This window comes from Trematomus bernacchii, unplaced genomic scaffold (assembly GCF_902827165.1).
Source record: "Trematomus bernacchii unplaced genomic scaffold, fTreBer1.1, whole genome shotgun sequence".
Classification (NCBI taxonomy): Eukaryota; Metazoa; Chordata; class Actinopteri; order Perciformes; family Nototheniidae; genus Trematomus; species Trematomus bernacchii.
Window position 1 is genome coordinate 217501 of NW_022987743.1, and position 20000 is coordinate 237500.

At 45.3% G+C, this 20000-nt stretch overlaps 1 protein-coding gene across 10 annotated transcripts in view; it reads right to left on the reverse strand.

The window, feature by feature from the left end:
* Positions 1-20000, reverse strand: part of LOC117496402 (receptor-type tyrosine-protein phosphatase mu-like) — a 122919-nt gene that overhangs the window by 44224 nt on the left and 58695 nt on the right. For all 10 annotated transcript variants that reach the window (XM_034148062.1, XM_034148061.1, XM_034148060.1 and 7 more), the window contains exons 10-17: positions 19434-19587; positions 19028-19191; positions 18455-18564; positions 17992-18193; positions 11448-11550; positions 3255-3436; positions 2453-2547; positions 1106-1142 (exon numbers count right to left, since the gene is read on the reverse strand). In XM_034148062.1, the coding sequence (XP_034003953.1) occupies positions 1106-1142; positions 2453-2547; positions 3255-3436; positions 11448-11550; positions 17992-18193; positions 18455-18564; positions 19028-19191; positions 19434-19587 (1047 nt within the window). The remainder of the gene's footprint in view (positions 1-1105; positions 1143-2452; positions 2548-3254; positions 3437-11447; positions 11551-17991; positions 18194-18454; positions 18565-19027; positions 19192-19433; positions 19588-20000) is intronic.

Consider the following 20000-nt stretch of genomic DNA (forward strand, 5'->3'; position numbering starts at 1 on the left):
TGTGCTGAACCGTTATCATGCAGCGGGCGTCCGTCTCTCCTTTACATTCACAGCAGCTCACTGTTAGAGCTGCAAGGCATCGTGGGTCCTCTGAAAGGGAGGAGGGGACACACACACACACACACACACCCCTCCTCTCTCTCCTGGGAGATCTGTTTGGCCGCTGCAGCATGACTGACAGGTGTCAGGGGAGCGGAGCAGCCAATCAGCAGCTGGCGTCGTTAGCCAGCAGAACTGAGCTCCAATAAAAGCTGATTAAAGCCAGAACAGGCAATTACTGTGTGTGTGTGTGTGTGTGTGTGTGTGTGTGTGTGTGTGTGTGTGTGTGTGTCCATCAGGAGAGATAACAGTGTTTTCAGCGTGTTTAGCTGCGTTGCTGTACAGCTCTCTGGACGGCCATAAAGTGGCAGTCATTAGCCGCGGGTTAGCCTAGCGTTAGCGTGTTACAGAGTTTAGCGTGTGCTTTATTATTGTTTTGTGTGTGTGTGTGTGTGTGTGTGTGTGTGTGTGTGTGTGTGTGTGTGTGTGTGTTTGCAGAGGACATCAGGTCGTCCTGAGGACCATCTGTGAGTCATCTTACTTCTGCATAGGACCCGTGTGCTAACCATTAGCCTTTAGCGCTCCAACGGCTAGCTGCCATCTGTGTTTCATTACACAGAATGGGCTGGCTAGCTAGCGGCTAATGTAGCATTCAAACCCAGTCCAGAAGGTATCAAAGCTAGTAACGCTAACCGCTAACAGTGCAGAATGATTTTCAAAATAAAATACAGTTGAGTACATCCAAAAAGGGATAATATATTTCAAAATAAAACATACTCTGTGCAACATTATACATGATAACACATTTTTGAAGTAAAATAAATGTAGTCGATGTCTTTCAAAATAAAACACCTCTACACCTGTCCAGGTAAATTACCCATAAAACCTTTTTTTGACAATCAAAACCTTTCAAAATAAAACAGCACTCAACAACGCCTTCCAAAATTAAATATAACTTTTTCAAAATAAAACCGAAGACCTTTCAGAATAAAATGTACTTTTAACATAGCACTTTTCAAAATAAAAACAAAGACCTTTCAAAATAAAATGCACTTTTCTGCCTCACCTTTAGTGGCCACCCGCACACAGTCGATCTTTGTTTCCTGTTTGGAGAGAAAAGCAAATTAGTTTCCTGTCAACACGAAATGCCGACATATTAGCTGTCACGTCTGGCAACTTTCTCTCACACACCCTCACACACACCCTCACACACACATACACACACACACACACACACACACACACACACACACACACACACACACACACACACACACACACACACACACACACACACACACACACACACACACACACACACACATCGTAAACAGAGCGGACAGACGGCAAATGGCTGTGGATCAGTGCCTGTGCTGGCATTTAACAACCAACAAACACACACACACACACACTTCAGACTCACACACACTTAACACACTTGGGACACACACACTTGGGGAAACACACACACATTGAGACAGGTTTTGAACATCTTGTGTCTTCCTGGTTTTAACAAACAGACGACAAATTAACCACAAGAGCTCATGAATATTCATGCGCACACACACACACACACACACATCTAAACACACACACACTTTGTGGTGCAGCGACAGTAAAAAGCACTACGGTTGCTGCATTATTCAACACACACACACACCAATTAAACCTCCCGGCGTCAATAATTAACACACAACACAATACAATCAGTGTGTGTGTGTAAGTGTGTCTGTGTGTGTGTGCACAGTCAACAATTATCTTTTTTTACACACACACGTGACCAAAAACACACACACACACATCTCCCACTGCAGCCTATTAGTGTCACTGGTCAGGCTGCTGGAACTATTTCCACATCCATTAAACTGTGTGTGTGTGTGTGTGTGTGTGTGTGTGTGTGTGTGTGTGTGTGTGTGTGTGTGTGTGTGTGTGTGTGTGTGTGTATGTGTGTGTGCACGTGCGTGCGTGTGTGTGTGTGTGTGTCACAGTGTGTGACCTCTGTCTCTGTTTCACTCCTCTGGTTTTTCTGACAGAAAGAACAGAAAGTGAAGGAAACTGAAGGGACGTGTAGAGTATAACACAGGAGGATAATGGCGAGGCTTTGTTAGAACACACACACACACACACCCTCACACACACACTGTCACACATCGGGGTCTGCTGCACTCTGTGATTGGATATCGTGACACACGCCACTCCTTTAAATAAAACTCAGTCTGTGTTTCCAACAGTTTTGGAACAAAGACTCTTAAAGCTGCAGAACCTGAGAAACTTCATGTTTGAACTGTATGCCTCTGATAGATGATAAGGCGGGTGTATCAGTGTACATGTGAGTGTACAGGTGTGTGTGTGTGTGTGTGTGTGTACAGGTGTGTGTGTGGGTACAGGTGTGTGTGCGTAGAGGTAGACTCACCCCGTTAGCAGTGCTCACAGCCTGGTAGTAGATCCCATAACTCTTGTGAGGCAGCAGAGGAGCGTTCCAGTAGCCGCTGTACGTCCTGTTATCACCTGCACACATACACACACACACACACAGACAAAGGTAAACAGGTAAACAAGTACACAGGTAAACAGGTAAACAAGTACACAGGTAAAACGGTAAACATATTTTTGATGTATTAACCTATGCAAAAGGAGTGGGCCACCCTCAGCTCGCTCATTAACTAACTAACTAACTAACTAACTAACTAACTAACTAACTAACTAACTAACTAACTAACTATTAGTTTAACTAACTTACCGGTGCAGAAGGAGTGGGCTCCAGCTCGCTAACTAACTAACTAACTAACTAACTAACTAACTAACTAATTAGCTAATTAACTACTAGTTTAAGTCACTCACCGATGCAGAAGGAACGGACCGCCCTCTGCTCGCTCATTAACTAACTAACTAACTAGCTAGCTAACTAACTAACTAACTAACTAACTAGCTAACTAACTAACTAACTAACTAACTAGCTAACTAACTAACTAACTAACTAACTAGCTAACTAACTAACTATTAGTTTAACTAACTTACCGATGCAGAAGGAGTGGGCTCCAGCTCGCTAACTAACTAGCTAACTAACTAATTAGCTAATTAACTAACTAATTAGCTAATTAACTACTAGTCTAAGCCACTCACCGATGCAGAAGGAGCGTGCCGCCCTCAGCTCGCTCACTAACTAACAGCTAACTAACTAACTAACTATCTAACTACTAGTTAAACTAACTCACCGATGCAGAAGGAGCGTGCCCCCCGCAGCTCGCTGACCGGCAGCTCAGCGCTGAAGTAGTACTGAGAGTTGAGCAGCGAGGCGTTCTGGAAGTGGATCGGAACCGGGTAGCAGCGCAGGATCTCTGCAGTTCCTCTCCTCTGCCTGCGGGGGCGCTCCTCCTCCACCACCACCTGGTACTTACTGCACACACAGGGACATCCGTTAGCATCCGTTAGCATCAGTTGGTGTGTACAGACAGAGAGATCGAAATACCGTTTCCCACAATTTCGAATACAAAAATACAAATATATATACAATATATATAGACCTATATATACACAATCAACAGACACAATTATACATGTGCTCACATTAAGACATAAATAAAAGCACAACAATCAATAAATACAAAATAACAGTCACTTCAATGTCTTTGGGAATGTGCTGATACAGTAAGCATCAGTTAGTTATATTTTCCTTACCTACAGTTGTCTATTTACTGTAGGGTTAGGAGTCTTTGACTAGCTACGTTGCTAACTAACCAGAGAATAATAATAATAATAATAATAATAATAATTAAAGCTGCAAGCAGCGTTGAGCGGGTCTTCGACGCTCCGCAGGCTGTTGTCCGCACGTCGAGGTATCATGCAGGAGTTTTCCGGACTCGGCCGTTGGCAAACGTGGGAAGTTTCAGGCCGATGGGACAACGTAAATGGGAGTTACAGCAGTATTATACAGTAAACATTGTGTTTGATGGCGAGTGATCTACTGCCATGGCAACGGCATATGATGACATCCCAGAATTGGCGTAGAGCTGTTGAGGGGCGGACTAGTAGTCGTCATCTGAAGTCTGGTGCCGTTTGGAAGCTTTTCCATTGAATTAAGACAACATCGTGTTTTACGGCGTGGGATGCGTTGCCATGGAAACGGCATACGGTGAGATCTCAGATTTCACGTAGAGCTGTTGAGGGCCGGACCATTAACTGTCATCTGAAGTCTGGTGCAGTTTGGAACGTTTTCCATTGAATTAAGACAACATCGTGTTTTACGGCGTGGGATGCGTTGCCATGGAAACGGCATACGGTGAGATCTCAGATTTCACGTAGAGCTGTTGAGGGCCGGACCATTAACTGTCATCTGAAGTCTGGTGCCGTTTGGAAGCTTTTCCATTGAATTAAGACAACATCGTGTTTTACGGCGAGTGATGCGTTGCCATGGAAACGGCATACGGTGAGATCTCATATTTCACGTAGAGCTGTTGAGTCATGGACCAGTGATATAAAAGTGAAGATTGTGGGACGATGGGACCGTGTCGATTGGATTTACAGCGACACCGTGTTTTATGGCGAGGAATGCGTTGCCATGGAAACGGCATACGGTGAGATCTCAGATTTCACGTAGAGCTGTTGAGGGCCGGACCATTAACTGTCATCTGAAGTCTGGTGCCGTTTGGAACGTTTTCCAATGACTTAAGACAACATCGTGTTTTACGGCGTGGGATGTGTTGCCATGGAAACGGCATACGGTGAGATCTCAGATTTCACGTAGAGCTGTTGAGGGCCGGACCATTAACTGTCATCTGAAGTCTGGTGCAGTTTGGATCATTTTCCATTGAATTAAGACAACATCGTGTTTTACGGCGTGGGATGCGTTGCCATGGAAACGGCATACGATGAGATCTCAGATTTCACGTAGAGCTGTTGAGTCATGGACCAGTGATATAAAAGTGAAGATTGTGGGACGATGGGACCGTGTCGATTGGATTTACAGCGACACCGTGTTTTATGGCGAGGAATGCGTTGCCATGGAAACGGCATACGGTGAGATCTCAAATTTCGCGTAGAGCTGTTGAGTCATGGACCAGTAATATAAAAGTGAAGATTGGGGGACGATGGGACCGTGTCCATTGGATTTACAGCGACACCGTGTTTTATGGCGAGGGATTCGTTGCCATGGCAACAGCTTTTGAGGAAAACTGACTTTTGTCATATGAATGTGTTGAGGGCCGGACCATTAACTGTCATCTGAAGTCTGGTGCAGTTTGGAGCATTTTCCATTGACTTAAGACAACATTGTGAAGTTTGGTGGCGTTGTGAGCATGTCAGTTTGAGTTATGACATCATCGTATTCGTTTGATGGGCCTAGCATCGAGCGAACGCGAACTTTGGCGCCAAATAACGGCTGCGCCGTGCGAAAGAAAAAAACTTCCGTGATAACTTTTAATTGCCCATGTCTCGAGATGCTACCCGACGAATTTCGAGTCGTACGGATAAAGTCCCTGGGAGAAGATAGATTTTGCGCGGAGGACGAAAAACGCGAGAAATCGCGTTTTTCCGACGCCAAATTCAAAATGGCCGACTTCCTGTACGTTATTTTATACCCCTCTAAGAGGCTTTTTTGTTTGTCTCCGCACCTTAGATAGGCTTAGCGAGTTTCGTTCGGTTACGTGAAAGTTAAAGTAGGGGGAGTTAACGTTAAAAACGGAAGTGGGCGTGGCCTACGCAATTTTTGACGTAAAGTTCCGGGACCAATTACACATCGCAATTTTGCGCACTTCTGACGCGTGTGCAAAATTTGTTGAGTTTTCACATATGTGGCGGGGCTCAAAAGTGCGCTCAATGTATTCAAATAATAATCAGAATAATAATAATAAATAATCGGACCAATATCAATAATGTGCTCGTTTACAGTGACGTGGGCTACGCCCACGTCACTGTAGGCCGTTGGGCTACCTACTGTCATGATTTAGGCCACTTTTAATGGGCTTTTACCCGTCTTTTTCCCTGTTTTTAGTGGGTTTTGCATGGTTATCGCTCGCTTCGCGAGCGACTAAATTGATCGTAACGATATTAATTATGCGAGTTGCAATCACGTGGGCTTCGCCCACGTGACTGGGCTCGCGCGGACTATCTGCCGTCACTATTTCCGAACCTTTTCTGTGCTTTTGTTGGTCGTTTTCCCTGTTTTTGGGTGTTTTTAGCAGGTTTATCGGTCGCTGCGCGACCGATTTCAATAGGGTCTTCGCCGACCTATGGTCTCAGACCCTAATAATAATAATAATAATAATAATAATAATAATAATGCTCAAAGCACTTTACAATCAAGTAAAGAAGAAAAAAGTAAAAAGTGCTAAGCTAGGTGGAATAAGGGCGAGGGGTTAGTGGGTGAGGAGTTAGGGGTTAGGGGGTGAGGAGTTAGTGGGTGAGGAGTTAGTGGGTGAGGAGTTAGGGGTTGAGGAGTTAGTGGGTGAGGAGTTAGGGGTTAGGGGTTAGGGGGTGAGGTAGTTTAGTGGGTGAGGAGTTTAGGGTTATGTTAGTGGGTGTAGGAGTTAGGGGGGTTCGGGGGTGAGGAGTTAGTGTGTGAGGATTCTGTGGGTCGGCGGAGTTTTTAGGTGTTGAGGAGTTAGTGGGTGAAGGAGTAGGGTTAGGGGTTAGGGGCTGAGAGGTAGTGGGTGAGAGTCTAGTGGCGTGAGGGGTTAGGGGGTGAGGGGTTAGGGGGTGAGGAGTTAGTGGGTGAGGAGTTAGGGGTTAGGGGTTAGGGGGTGAGGAGTTAGTGGGTGAGGAGTTAGTGGGTGAGGGGTTAGGGCGTGAGGGGTTAGGGGGTGAGGAGTTAGGGGGTGAGGAGTTAGTGGGTGAGGAGTTAGTGGGTGAGGAGTTAGGGGTTAGGGGGTGAGGGGTTAGGGGGTGAGGGGTTAGGGGGTGAGGAGTTAGTGGGTGAGGAGTTAGGGGTTAGGGGTTAGGGGGTGAGGAGTTAGTGGGTGAGGAGTTAGTGGGTGAGGGGTTAGGGGGTGAGGAGTTAGTGGGTGAGGAGTTGAAGGCAAGAGTGAGAAGGTGAGTATTGAGGGATGTTTGTGTCATGACTACAAATGTCTAGGCAGGGCTCCCTAATGAAACCCAGCTGCATCATGGGAGTTGTAGTATCCACTGAGACACTTGTATAGGAAGATGTATATGGAATCAGGCTCTCATTTCTGAAGCGTTGTTGGGATTATTGAGTGTATCGCTGCTCACAGGAAGCCGCTCTCGTCCTCTTCTCCTCCCCATCTGTTGGTTCATTATTCAGCTGCAGAGAAAGGTCATCCTGCTCTCCTCCATCACTCTCTCACTCTTTATTAACTCTCTCTGTGTGGAGCTGTAACTTTATACCAGGCTGACATTAAACTGATAATTCATGCATCCTGTCTGTGCAGGTATTAAATCCTATATGTGGGGAAAGGACATGAAGACAGGAAACTAATGGGACCGGTTTGTCTGTTGTCAGCTGAATGTAATTGAAAATAAATTCAGCAGCGAGGAGAAGAATTAGAGCTCTAAAGGACGAATAAATGCCAGCTATCTGTCTGTTTGACGGGGGGGGGGGGGGGGGTTCCTCCATACACAACAACTGGTTACTGCAGGGATTTAAAGCTTCCAGGAGCTCCGTGCATCGTGGAGCAAGAAGAGCAGAAACAGACTGAAGATAACGAGCGTTTTGTGCCGACTGTACGAAAACTCTGCAGATTTCCAATCACCTTTAAGGCTCCACATAAACTCTGTTTGCACTGTGACATCTCTACCAACTCTATACAGACATAACTACCAATACTACACCAACTCTAAGAGATAATACTAATAAAATCTCCACAAAAACTCATCAGATTTGGAAACTATACAGAAACTACTAAAGATGTTTGAGCTCTAAACAAACTCTGCAGAAACTCCACTATCACAATATTTGAACACTCCTTATAAACTCCTTGGACTCTTTTTTGGGGGTCTACACTTTCTTGTCGTCCCCCAGCAGTTGTCAGAGTTCCCACGGACTGTGTGTGGGTTTACAAACACACTGAGCTGCACCTGAACGCAGCACGGTGAGTTTTCATTAGCGATTGTGTCCTCAGGGAAACGTGGGAAACAATAGTTGTGTTTTTTTTTTACAAGAGCCAGAGTCAGGACAGCAGTCATATATCACACACACGCACACACACACACACACACACACACACACACACACACACACACACACACACACACACACACACACACATATATAAACACACACATATATATACACACAAAGACACAAACAAAGAGGGTGTGGACTGCAGTGCTGTCACATTTCCTGCCGGACAGGAAACTAGAGGAGGACAGGAAGACACACACACACACACACACACACACACACACACACACACACACACACACACACACACACACACACACACACACACACACACACACACACACACACACACACACACACACACACACACACACACACACACACACACACACACACACACACTGCAGTATCTGTATTGTTTAATTCCCCACAGAAAACACAGATTCAATCTTTTCTTCTACCTCCTCCTCATTTTCTCTCCAATCACATTTCTTCACACTCACATTGCAGCACTTGTGTGTGTGTGTGTGTGTGTGTGTGTGTGTGTGTGTGTGTGTGTGTGTGTGTGTGTGTGTGTGTGTGTGTGTGTATGACAGTAATCTGATTACAGCAGCAGGTCGCTCGCGGCTACACCTTTTGTCCTGCGATCCGAGGCTCCTATACGTGAGTGTGTGTCATACAGTGTGTGTGTGTGTGTGTGTGTGTGTGTGTGTGTGTGTGTGTGTGTGTGTGTGTGTGCCTGAGGGCCGGCTTGGTGTCAGCAGAGACAAAAGCTAAGTTAAATATAAACACACACAAACATGAAATCTTCCCGCAGCATCTGTTCAATCTGATGGATTTCATATAAACTATCATGTCAATTAACACACTGCACGTCTCACACACACACACTTTATGACACACACACACACTTTATGACACACACACACACTTTATGACACACACACACACTTTATGACACACACACTCTTTACATCTCCGTCTTGTCCCAGCTTGAATAGGAATACATAAATCTCGATTCGCTTGAAATGATCCGTTCTCTTCTTTTCAGTCGACATGTGTTTTATCTGAACGCCGATTTCTCCCACGCCCCCTGAACATCCCACCAGCTGCCTGTGTGTCTCTTTTTATTTTGCTTTATTCATCCATCTTATACCCACTAAAGAGACATAATGCAGATAGCAGGCAGATCATGCTAAAAGACAACTTCAAATCCAAATTCAGGAGTTTTTATCCTGTAATTTGCATTACGTAACACCTCATTTGCATATTTAAACATAACATGTCTGAAAACTTGTAATACAAAAAGTAATTGTGTTAATGTCAGTAATGAAGTGGGGAAGTTTCAAGGTGATATCTGTTAGTAACAGTCTTTCCCCCACTCATTTAAACACACTTTTGTTGGAACAAACAACCCGGAAAGAGGCTCAAAAGGACCAAAGATACAGATCTAAGGATGTAGATATGGGATGATGAATCAGAGAGCATTTAACGGCAACTTTTTCTACAGCCTATTCATCTTTACATATATATTTAAAGTAAAAAATCTCTTGTTTTAGCATCTTAAATGTACATATTGACGTTAAATTAATATCTCTGAGATATGGATTGAAGGTAGGACAAAGTTAATATCTCACTCTACCAAACTTGGCAGTATTTCCTGATTTAAGGAGCGATACGAGGCTTCTCTGTCTCGCCTTACATGGTTTTATTCTTGTGAGAGATTAATAACTGCAGCTGTGTGTGTGTGTGTGTGTGTGTGTGTGTGTGTGTGTGTGTGTGTGTGTGTGTGTGTGTGTGTGTGTGTGTGTGATTGACACATTAGCAGTAATCCCTAGTTAATCCTCTCCGCGTTAGCCCCGCCCCCGCTGATAGTTAATTAACGGACTCCCTCGTTAAGGCGCCCGACGACGGGGATCAGACAGCTGTTGACATGACGACAGTTGCCGAGGATACCGCCTCCCAGTGACCCCCCCCCCCCGGCAACGACTGAGAAAAGTTTGTTTATTGTTTTATTGTCTGCATTTACAATATCACAGCGACTCGTCATTATGATACTCTGGATAATGAAGGTTGGCTTATTACATTTATTTATTAGTACATCAGTCTCTGAGCTTTAAAGAGTCCTCTCCTGCTGATGTTCAGGTGTATATCAGTATGTAGTGTCTCTACTTTAAAGAGTCCTCTCCTGCTGATGTTCAGGTGTATATCAGTATGTAGTGTCTCTACTTTAAAGAGTCCTCTCCTGCTGATGTTCAGGTGTATATCAGTATGTAGTGTCTCTACTTTAAAGAGTCCTCTCCTGCTGATGTTCAGGTGTATATCAGTATGTAGTGTCTCTACTTTAAAGAGTCCTCTCCTGCTGATGTTCAGGTGCATATCAGTATGTAGTGTCTCTACTTTAAAGAGTCCTCTCCTGCTGATGTTCAGGTGTATATCAGTATGTAGTGTCTCTACTTTAAAGAGTCCTCTCCTGCTGATGTTCAGGTGTATATCAGGATGTAGTGTCTCTACTTTAAAGAGTCCTCTCCTGCTGATGTTCAGGTGCATATCAGTATGTAGTGTCTCTACTTTAAAGAGTCCTCTCCTGCTGATGTTCAGGTGTATATCAGTATGTAGTGTCTCTACTTTAAAGAGTCCTCTCCTGCTGATGTTCAGGTGTATATCAGGATGTAGTGTCTCTACTTTAAAGAGTCCTCTCCTGCTGATGTTCAGGTGTATATCAGTATGTAGTGTCTCTACTTTAAAGAGTCCTCTCCTGCTGATGTTCAGGTGTATATCAGGATGTAGTGTCTCTACTTTAAAGAGTCCTCTCCTGCTGATGTTCAGGTGTATATCAGTATGTAGTGTCTCTACTTTAAAGAGTCCTCTCCTGCTGATGTTCAGGTGTATATCAGTATGTAGTGTCTCTACTTTAAAGAGTGCTCTCCTGCTGATGTTCAGGTGTATATCAGTATGTAGTGTCTCTACTTTAAAGAGTCCTCTCTTGAACATAACTACAGTCTGTTTGTTAAAATCTGCAACATTTTACAGATCACAGTTTTAATTTGAAGGGAAATAAAAAATGATTTCAGCTTCAGTTCTTCTTCATGTCGAGTTTAATGTTTAACGTCCGTCATGAAATCTTTATGAAGCGGAAGATTGATGCTGCTCAATATTTCAGTGTGTGTGTGTGTGTGTGTGTGTGTGTGTGTGTGTGTGTGTGTGTGTGTGTGTGTGTGTGTGTGTGTGTGCGTGTGTGTGTGTGTGGTGTGTGTGTGTGTGTGTGTGTGTGTGTGTGTGTGGTGTGTGTGTGTGTGTGTGTGTGTGTGTGTGTGTGTGTGTGTGTTACCTGACAGGTGCTCCTCTGCTCTGAGCTGGTTTCAGCAGCACGGTGACAGTAGAGTCCGTCTGGTTCAGAGGAGACTCCTGATCGTACGCCGGCATCAGAGGAGCTGCGGGAACATCGGGATTATTTTAAAGTAAGAAAATATCGTACAACCTCTCGACATGACCTCGATTAAAACGAGACTTATTGTACGATAGATGTGGACATTACCTCAAGTATTTTAACGTAATTACCTCGAGTGTTTTAACGTAAGAAATATCGTACAACCTCTCGACATGACCTCGATTAAAATGAGACTTATCGTACAATATATGAACATGACTTTGATTGATTAAGACATTCTGATACGATATATATGGACAAGACTGTGGTTATTTTAACGTAAGACATATCGTACAATCTCTCGACGTGACCTTGACTAAAATCACCCTTAGAGTACGATATATATGAACATGAATTTCGTTTTTTTAAACGTAAGACTTATGGGACGATATATGGACATTACCTCAAGTGTTTTAACATAAGGTTTATTGTAATATATATTTACATAACCTAGGTTATTAACTTATCGCACAATTTAGGGACATTATCCCGATCAATTCAAGACTTGTCGTACGTTATATGGACATGACCTGGATTGTTTTAACGTATGATTTATCCTAATTGTTGGGGAAATATTTTCCAAGGCCCATAACTGTGACCCAGTTTATCAGTTCATGTCCTGACTGAGCGCACGCACCTGTGACCTGGGCTGCTGCGCTCTCAGTGCTCTGTCTCCCTGTTCCTGCCTGTTGGCGTCAGCTGATAGAGGTGTTATGGTTCTATGTTCCTGCCTGTTGGATCAGCTGATAGAGGTGTTATGGTTCTATGTTCCTGCCTGTTGGCGTCAGCTGATAGAGGTGTTATGGTTCTATGTTCCTGCCTGTTGGCGTCAGCTGGTAGAGGTGTTATGGTTCTATGTTCCTGCCTGTTGGATCAGCTGATAGAGGTGTTATGGTTCTATGTTCCTGCCTGTTGGATCAGCTGATAGAGGTGTTATGGTTCTATGTTCCTGCCTGTTGGCGTCAGCTGATAGAGGTGTTATGGTTCTATGTTCCTGCCTGTTGGCGTCAGCTGGTAGAGGTGTTATGGTTCTATGTTCCTGCCTGCTGGCGTCAGCTGATAGAGGTGTTATGGTTCTATGTTCCTGCCTGCTGGCGTCAGCTGATAGAGGTGTTATGGTTCTATGTTCCTGCCTGCTGGCGTCAGCTGATAGAGGTGTTATGGTTCTATGTTCCTGCCTGTTGGCGTCAGCTGATAGAGGTGTTATGGTTCTATGTTCCTGCCTGTTGGCGTCAGCTGATAGAGGTGTTATGGTTCTATGTTCCTGCCTGTTGGCGTCAGCTGGTAGAGGTGTTATGGTTCTATGTTCCTGCCTGTTGGCGTCAGCTGGTAGAGGTGTTATGGTTCTATGTTCCTGCCTGTTGGCGTCAGCTGATAGAGGTGTTATGGTTCTATGTTCCTGCCTGCTGGCGTCAGCTGATAGAGGTGTTATGGTTCTATGTTCCTGCCTGTTGGCGTCAGCTGATAGAGGTGTTATGGTTCTATGTTCCTGCCTGTTGGCGTCAGCTGGTAGAGGTGTTATGGTTCTATGTTCCTGCCTGTTGGCGTCAGCTGATAGAGGTGTTATGGTTCTATGTTCCTGCCTGTCAGCTGGTAGAGGTGTTATGGTTCTATGTTCCTGCCTGTTGGCGTCAGCTGATAGAGGTGTTATGGTTCTATGTTCCTGCCTGTTGGCGTCAGCTGATAGAGGTGTTATGGTTCTATGTTCCTGCCTGTTGGCGTCAGCTGATAGAGGTGTTATGGTTCTATGTTCCTGCCTGTCAGCTGGTAGAGGTGTTATGGTTCTATGTTCCTGCCTGTTGGCGTCAGCTGATAGAGGTGTTATGGTTCTATGTTCCTGCCTGCTGGCGTCAGCTGATAGAGGTGTTATGGTTCTATGTTCCTGCCTGTTGGCGTCAGCTGATAGAGGTGTTATGGTTCTATGTTCCTGCCTGTTGGCGTCAGCTGATAGAGGTGTTATGGTTCTATGTTCCTGCCTGCTGGCGTCAGCTGATAGAGGTGTTATGGTTCTATGTTCCTGCCTGTTGGCGTCAGCTGATAGAGGTGTTATGGTTCTATGTTCCTGCCTGTTGGCGTCAGCTGATAGAGGTGTTATGGTTCTATGTTCCTGCCTGTTGGCGTCAGCTGATAGAGGTGTTATGGTTCTATGTTCCTGCCTGTTGGCGTCAGCTGGTAGAGGTGTTATGGTTCTATGTTCCTGCCTGCTGGCGTCAGCTGATAGAGGTGTTATGGTTCTATGTTCCTGCCTGCTGGCGTCAGCTGATAGAGGTGTTATGGTTCTATGTTCCTGCCTGTTGGCGTCAGCTGATAGAGGTGTTATGGTTCTATGTTCCTGCCTGTTGGCGTCAGCTGGTAGAGGTGTTATGGTTCTATGTTCCTGCCTGTTGGCGTCAGCTGATAGAGGTGTTATGGTTCTATGTTCCTGCCTGTCAGCTGGTAGAGGTGTTATGGTTCTATGTTCCTGCCTGTTGGCGTCAGCTGATAGAGGTGTTATGGTTCTATGTTCCTGCCTGTTGGCGTCCGCTGATAGAGGTGTTATGGTTCTATGTTCCTGCCTGTTGGCGTCAGCTGATAGAGGTGTTATGGTTCTATGTTCCTGCCTGTTGGCGTCAGCTGATAGAGGTGTTATGGTTCTATGTTCCTGCCTGTTGGCGTCAGCTGATAGAAGGGTTATGGTTCTATGTTCCTGCCTGCTGGCGTCAGCTGATAGAGGTGTTATGGTTCTATGTTCCTGCCTGCTGGCGTCAGCTGATAGAGGTGTTATGGTTCTATGTTCCTGCCTGTTGGCGTCAGCTGATAGAAGGGTTATGGTTCTATGTTCCTGCCTGTTGGCGTCAGCTGATAGAGGTGTTATGGTTCTATGTTCCTGCCTGTTGGTGTCAGCTGATAGAGGTGTTATGGTTCTATGTTCCTGCCTGTTGGATCAGCTGATAGAGGTGTTATGGTTCTATGTTCCTGCCTGTTGGATCAGCTGATAGAGGTGTTATGGTTCTATGTTCCTGCCTGTTGGCGTCAGCTGATAGAGGGGTTATGGTTCTATGTTCCTGCCTGTTGGCGTCAGCTGATAGAGGTGTTATGGTTCTATGTTCCTGCCTGTTGGCGTCAGCTGATAGAGGTGTTATGGTTCTATGTTCCTGCCTGTTGGCGTCAGCTGATAGAGGTGTTATAGTTCTGTGTTCCTGCCTGTTGGCGTCAGCTGATAGAGGGGTTATGGTTCTATGTTCCTGCCTGTTGGCGTCAGCTGATAGAGGTGTTATGGTTCTATGTTCCTGCCTGTTGGATCAGCTGATAGAGGTGTTATGGTTCTATGTTCCTGCCTGTTGGCGTCAGCTGATAGAGGTGTTATGGTTCTATGTTCCTGCCTGTTGGCATCAGCTGATAGAGGTGTTATGGTTCTATGCTCCTGCCTGTTGGCGTCAGCTGATAGAGGTGTTATGGTTCTATGTTCCTGCCTGTTGGCGTCAGCTGATAGAGGTGTTATGGTTCTATGTTCCTGCCTGTTGGCGTCAGCTGATAGAGGTGTTATGGTTCTATGTTCCTGCCTGTTGGCGTCAGCTGATAGAGGTGTTATGGTTCTATGTTCCTGCCTGTCAGCTGGTAGAGGTGTTATGGTTCTATGTTCCTGCCTGTTGGCGTCAGCTGATAGAGGTGTTATGGTTCTATGTTCCTGCCTGTTGGCGTCAGCTGATAGAGGTGTTATGGTTCTATGTTCCTGCCTGTTGGCGTCAGCTGATAGAGGTGTTATGGTTCTATGTTCCTGCCTGTTGGCGTCAGCTGATAGTGGTGTTATGGTTCTATGTTCCTGCCTGTTGGCGTCAGCTGATAGAGGTGTTATGGTTCTATGTTCCTGCCTGCTGGCGTCAGCTGATAGAGGTGTTATGGTTCTATGTTCCTGCCTGTTGGCGTCAGCTGATAGAGGTGTTATGGTTCTATGTTCCTGCCTGTTGGATCAGCTGATAGAGGTGTTATGGTTCTATGTTCCTGCCTGCTGGCGTCAGCTGATAGAGGTGTTATGGTTCTATGTTCCTGCCTGTTGGATCAGCTGATAGAGGTGTTATGGTTCTATGTTCCTGCCTGCTGGCGTCAGCTGATAGAGGTGTTATGGTTCTATGTTCCTGCCTGCTGGCGTCAGCTGATAGAGGTGTTATGGTTCTATGTTCCTGCCTGCTGGCGTCAGCTGATAGAGGTGTTATGGTTCTATGTTCCTGCCTGCTGGCGTCAGCTGATAGAGGTGTTATGGTTCTATGTTCCTGCCTGTTGGATCAGCTGATAGAGGTGTTATGGTTCTATGTTCCTGCCTGTTGGCGTCAGCTGATAGAGGTGTTATGGTTCTATGTTCCTGCCTGTTGGCGTCAGCTGATAGAGGTGTTATGGTTCTATGTTCCTGCCTGCTGGATCAGCTGATAGAGGTGTTATGGTTCTATGTTCCTGCCTGTTGGCGTCAGCTGATAGAGGTGTTATGGTTCTATGTTCCTGTCTGCTGGATCAGCTGATAGAGGTGTTATGGTTCTATGTTCCTGCCTGTTGGCGTCAGCTGATAGAGGTGTTATGGTTCTATGTTCCTGCCTGTTGGATCAGCTGATAGAGGTGTTATGGTTCTATGTTCCTGCCTGTTGGATCAGCTGGTAGAGGTGTTATGGTTCTATGTTCCTGCCTGTTGGCGTCAGCTGATAGAGGTGTTATGGTTCTATGTTCCTGTCTGCTGGATCAGCTGATAGAGGTGTTATGGTTCTATGTTCCTGCCTGTTGGATCAGCTGATAGAGGTGTTATGGTTCTATGTTCCTGCCTGTTGGCGTCAGCTGATAGAGGTGTTATGGTTCTATGTTCCTGCCTGTTGGCGTCAGCTGATAGAGGTGTTATGGTTCTATGTTCCTGCCTGTTGGATCAGCTGATAGAGGTGTTATGGTTCTATGTTCCTGCCTGTTGGCGTCAGCTGATAGAGGTGTTATGGTTCTATGTTCCTGCCTGTTGGCGTCAGCTGATAGAGGTGTTATGGTTCTATGTTCCTGCCTGTTGGCGTCAGCTGATAGAGGTGTTATGGTTCTATGTTCCTGCCTGTTGCCGTCAGCTGATAGAGGTGTTATGGTTCTATGTTCCTGCCTGTTGGCGTCAGCTGATAGAGGTGTTATGGTTCTATGTTCCTGCCTGTTGGCGTCAGCTGATAGAGGTGTTATGGTTCTATGTTCCTGCCTGTTGGCGTCAGCTGATAGAGGTGTTATGGTTCTATGTTCCTGCCTGTTGGCGTCAGCTGATAGAGGTGTTATGGTTCTATGTTCCTGCCTGTTGGCGTCAGCTGATAGAGGTGTTATGGTTCTATGTTCCTGCCTGTTGGCGTCAGCTGATAGAGGTGTTATGGTTCTATGTTCCTGCCTGTTGGCGTCAGCTGATAGAGGTGTTATGGTTCTATGTTCCTGCCTGTTGGCGTCAGCTGATAGAGGTGTTATGGTTCTATGTTCCTGCCTGTTGGCGTCAGCTGATAGAGGTGTTATGGTTCTATGTTCCTGCCTGCTGGCGTCAGCTGATAGAGGTGTTATGGTTCTATGTTCCTGCCTGTTGGCGTCAGCTGATAGAGGGGTTATGGTTCTATGTTCCTGCCTGTTGGCGTCAGCTGATAGAGGTGTTATGGTTCTATGTTCCTGCCTGTTGGATCAGCTGATAGAGGTGTTATGGTTCTATGTTCCTGCCTGCTGGCGTCAGCTGATAGAGGTGTTATGGTTCTATGTTCCTGCCTGTTGGATCAGCTGATAGAGGTGTTATGGTTCTATGTTCCTGCCTGTTGGCGTCAGCTGATAGAGGTGTTATGGTTCTATGTTCCTGCCTGTTGGATCAGCTGATAGAGGTGTTATGGTTCTATGTTCCCTGCCTGCTGGCGTCAGCTGATAGAGGTGTTATGGTTCTATGTTCCTGCCTGTTGGATCAGCTGATAGAGGTGTTATGGTTCTATGTTCCTGCCTGTTGGCGTCAGCTGATAGAGGTGTTATGGTTCTATGTTCCTGCCTGTTGGCGTCAGCTGATAGAGGTGTTATGGTTCTATCTTGTTCTGTACAATGTTGATGATTCTCTCTGAACTAGCTAAACACACGGGTCTGGGCTAGAGTTCTTCAGAATTGACGTGGCAACTCTACCGTGGACGTTAATTACACATCGTACAACTTCTGGTCAATTTCTGATTACTTTATCGTAAGACTTATTGTTTTATCAATGGACGTTACCTCGATTATTTCAGACTTAGTTTATGATTATCTCATCATTATCGTACAACATCTGCGCATGAGCTCGATTATTTTAAGACTTATTGCTCGATTTATGGGCATTACATAATTTTGTCCCAATGAATATTGACTATGCACTCTTATTTTGAAGGGCTCACCTGAGGCCCCTTGTATGATAACCGCTCCCAAAGCCTTTGATCGTTAACTTCCTGTTTTATTGTGAAGGGCTCACCTGAGATCTTGGTGGTGAACTGTGTGATGACGGGCGGTCCGAAGCCTTTGACGGTTGACGCTCTTATTGTGAAGGAGTAGGTGGAGCCTGGGAAGAGGCCGCTGAACACGTGGCTCGTCTCATTGGCCGGTTTGAACACCTTCCCGCTCTGATTGGACAAATCGAACTCCGTGTCGAAAGAGCTCAGAGCTTTGTAGGAGATCTGAGGAAGACAGGGGATTGTGGGTAATGGAGTTTTAGTGGGTATTTGCAGAGGTGGGAAGTAGTGCAGTACAAATACTTCGTTACTGTACTTTGTTTGGTATTTTGAAAAAAAAAAAGTATAAATATGCCTTATATAGGTATGGCCCTACACTATATTATTATAATATAGCATGATAGGTCCACTTTAAGTAAAGAAGTTTAGTCAGTACTTCTACTTTTACTAGAGTATTTTTAAACACGAGTATCTGTGTGTGTTTACCTCGTACTGTCGTATGAGTCCATATGTTTGCAGCGGTTCCTTCCAGCTGAGACTGATCTGCTGCTCGTAGCTGCTGCCGATGATCGAGTCCACGGGAACGGCTCCAGGGACTGAACCGTAAAATATTAAACAAATAATTATCACCATGAAACATCTGACATCAAGACAATTACTTTTTATATTACAAGTTTTCTGAAACTATGTTTAAAGGGGCTCTATTCTGCTTTGTCCCTCTCCTGTAGTTCTATAGGTGTTAATGCATGTAAACGGTCTGCAAACGCTATAATTCCGAAGTTCCGGAACATGGTGACATCACTACGGAACACTCGCGCTCCTATTGGCTAGGCAAGGCAAGGCAAGGCTAGCGCTCCAACACATTGTACGTGATAGACTAAGGGGGCGGGACATCTCTAAGCTGGTTGACCAATCACAACTATTTAGAGCCACTAATTTGAACATGGAAATTAGCAGATTAATTAAAACGTTAGTAAAAATAAACCTAAATGCAGATTGAGATCTTTTCGTTTACTATCCTGAAAGAAGACATTGCAAAGTGTATTTTGGTTGTCGTACCGTCCTCGTCCGTCAGCACCAGCAGCTCCTCGCTCTCCTTGCGGCCCTCAGGGTTACTGAGGACTAGTTTCAGGCTGACGTTGGTGAACGGTGGAAGGTTACGCAGGATGTGCTGCGGCACGCCACTCAGCGCGTCGTAAACAACCTCCTCCTTCACCGGCTCCCTGTGGATCAAAGGTTTGATGGTCTAAAATGTAAATAGTTCAGGTTTTCTTATATTAAAACTCAAATACATTGAGTTTTCTTTGAATAAAACTACATTTTAATTCTCCTTGTTTGGGATGATATATCAAACACATAATAAAATCACTTTTGGGAGGTAATAGGCTTCAAGAGAAGACCAAATGCCGGAACTGAAATTGTATAAATACTACAAACACTAACGAGGACATGTCCCGATGTTTACCTGCTGGCGCCCCCTGCAGGGCGGTAGTGGTACTGCACCGTCAGGTTGTAGCTGTAGCAGCGCGTCACGTTGTATCCGAACGGCTCCCAGCGCACCGTCACCTGTTTGGACTGAACGTCCCCGACCTCCAGACGCCGAGGGCCGTGCATCGGGTCTGAAAAACATCGTTAAAGGTCACCTATTATGCAAAATCCACTTGTTCATGTCTCTTCTACATCAACATGTGTCCCCTCTTCTTCATGTCTCTTCTTCATCAACATGTGTCCCCTCTTGTTCATGTCTCTTCTTCATCAACATGTGTCCCCTCTTCTTCATGTCTCTTCTACATCAACATGTGTCCCCTCTTCTTCATGTCTCTTCTTCATCAACATGTGTCCCCTCTTCTTCATGTCTCTTCTACATCAACATGTGTCCCCTCTTCTTCATGTCTCTTCTACATCAACATGTGTCCCCTCTTCTTCATGTCTCTTCTTCATCAACATGTGTCCCCTCTTCTTCATGTCTCTTCTTCATCAACATGTGTCCCCTCTTCTTCATGTCTCTTCTACATCAACATGTGTCCCCTCT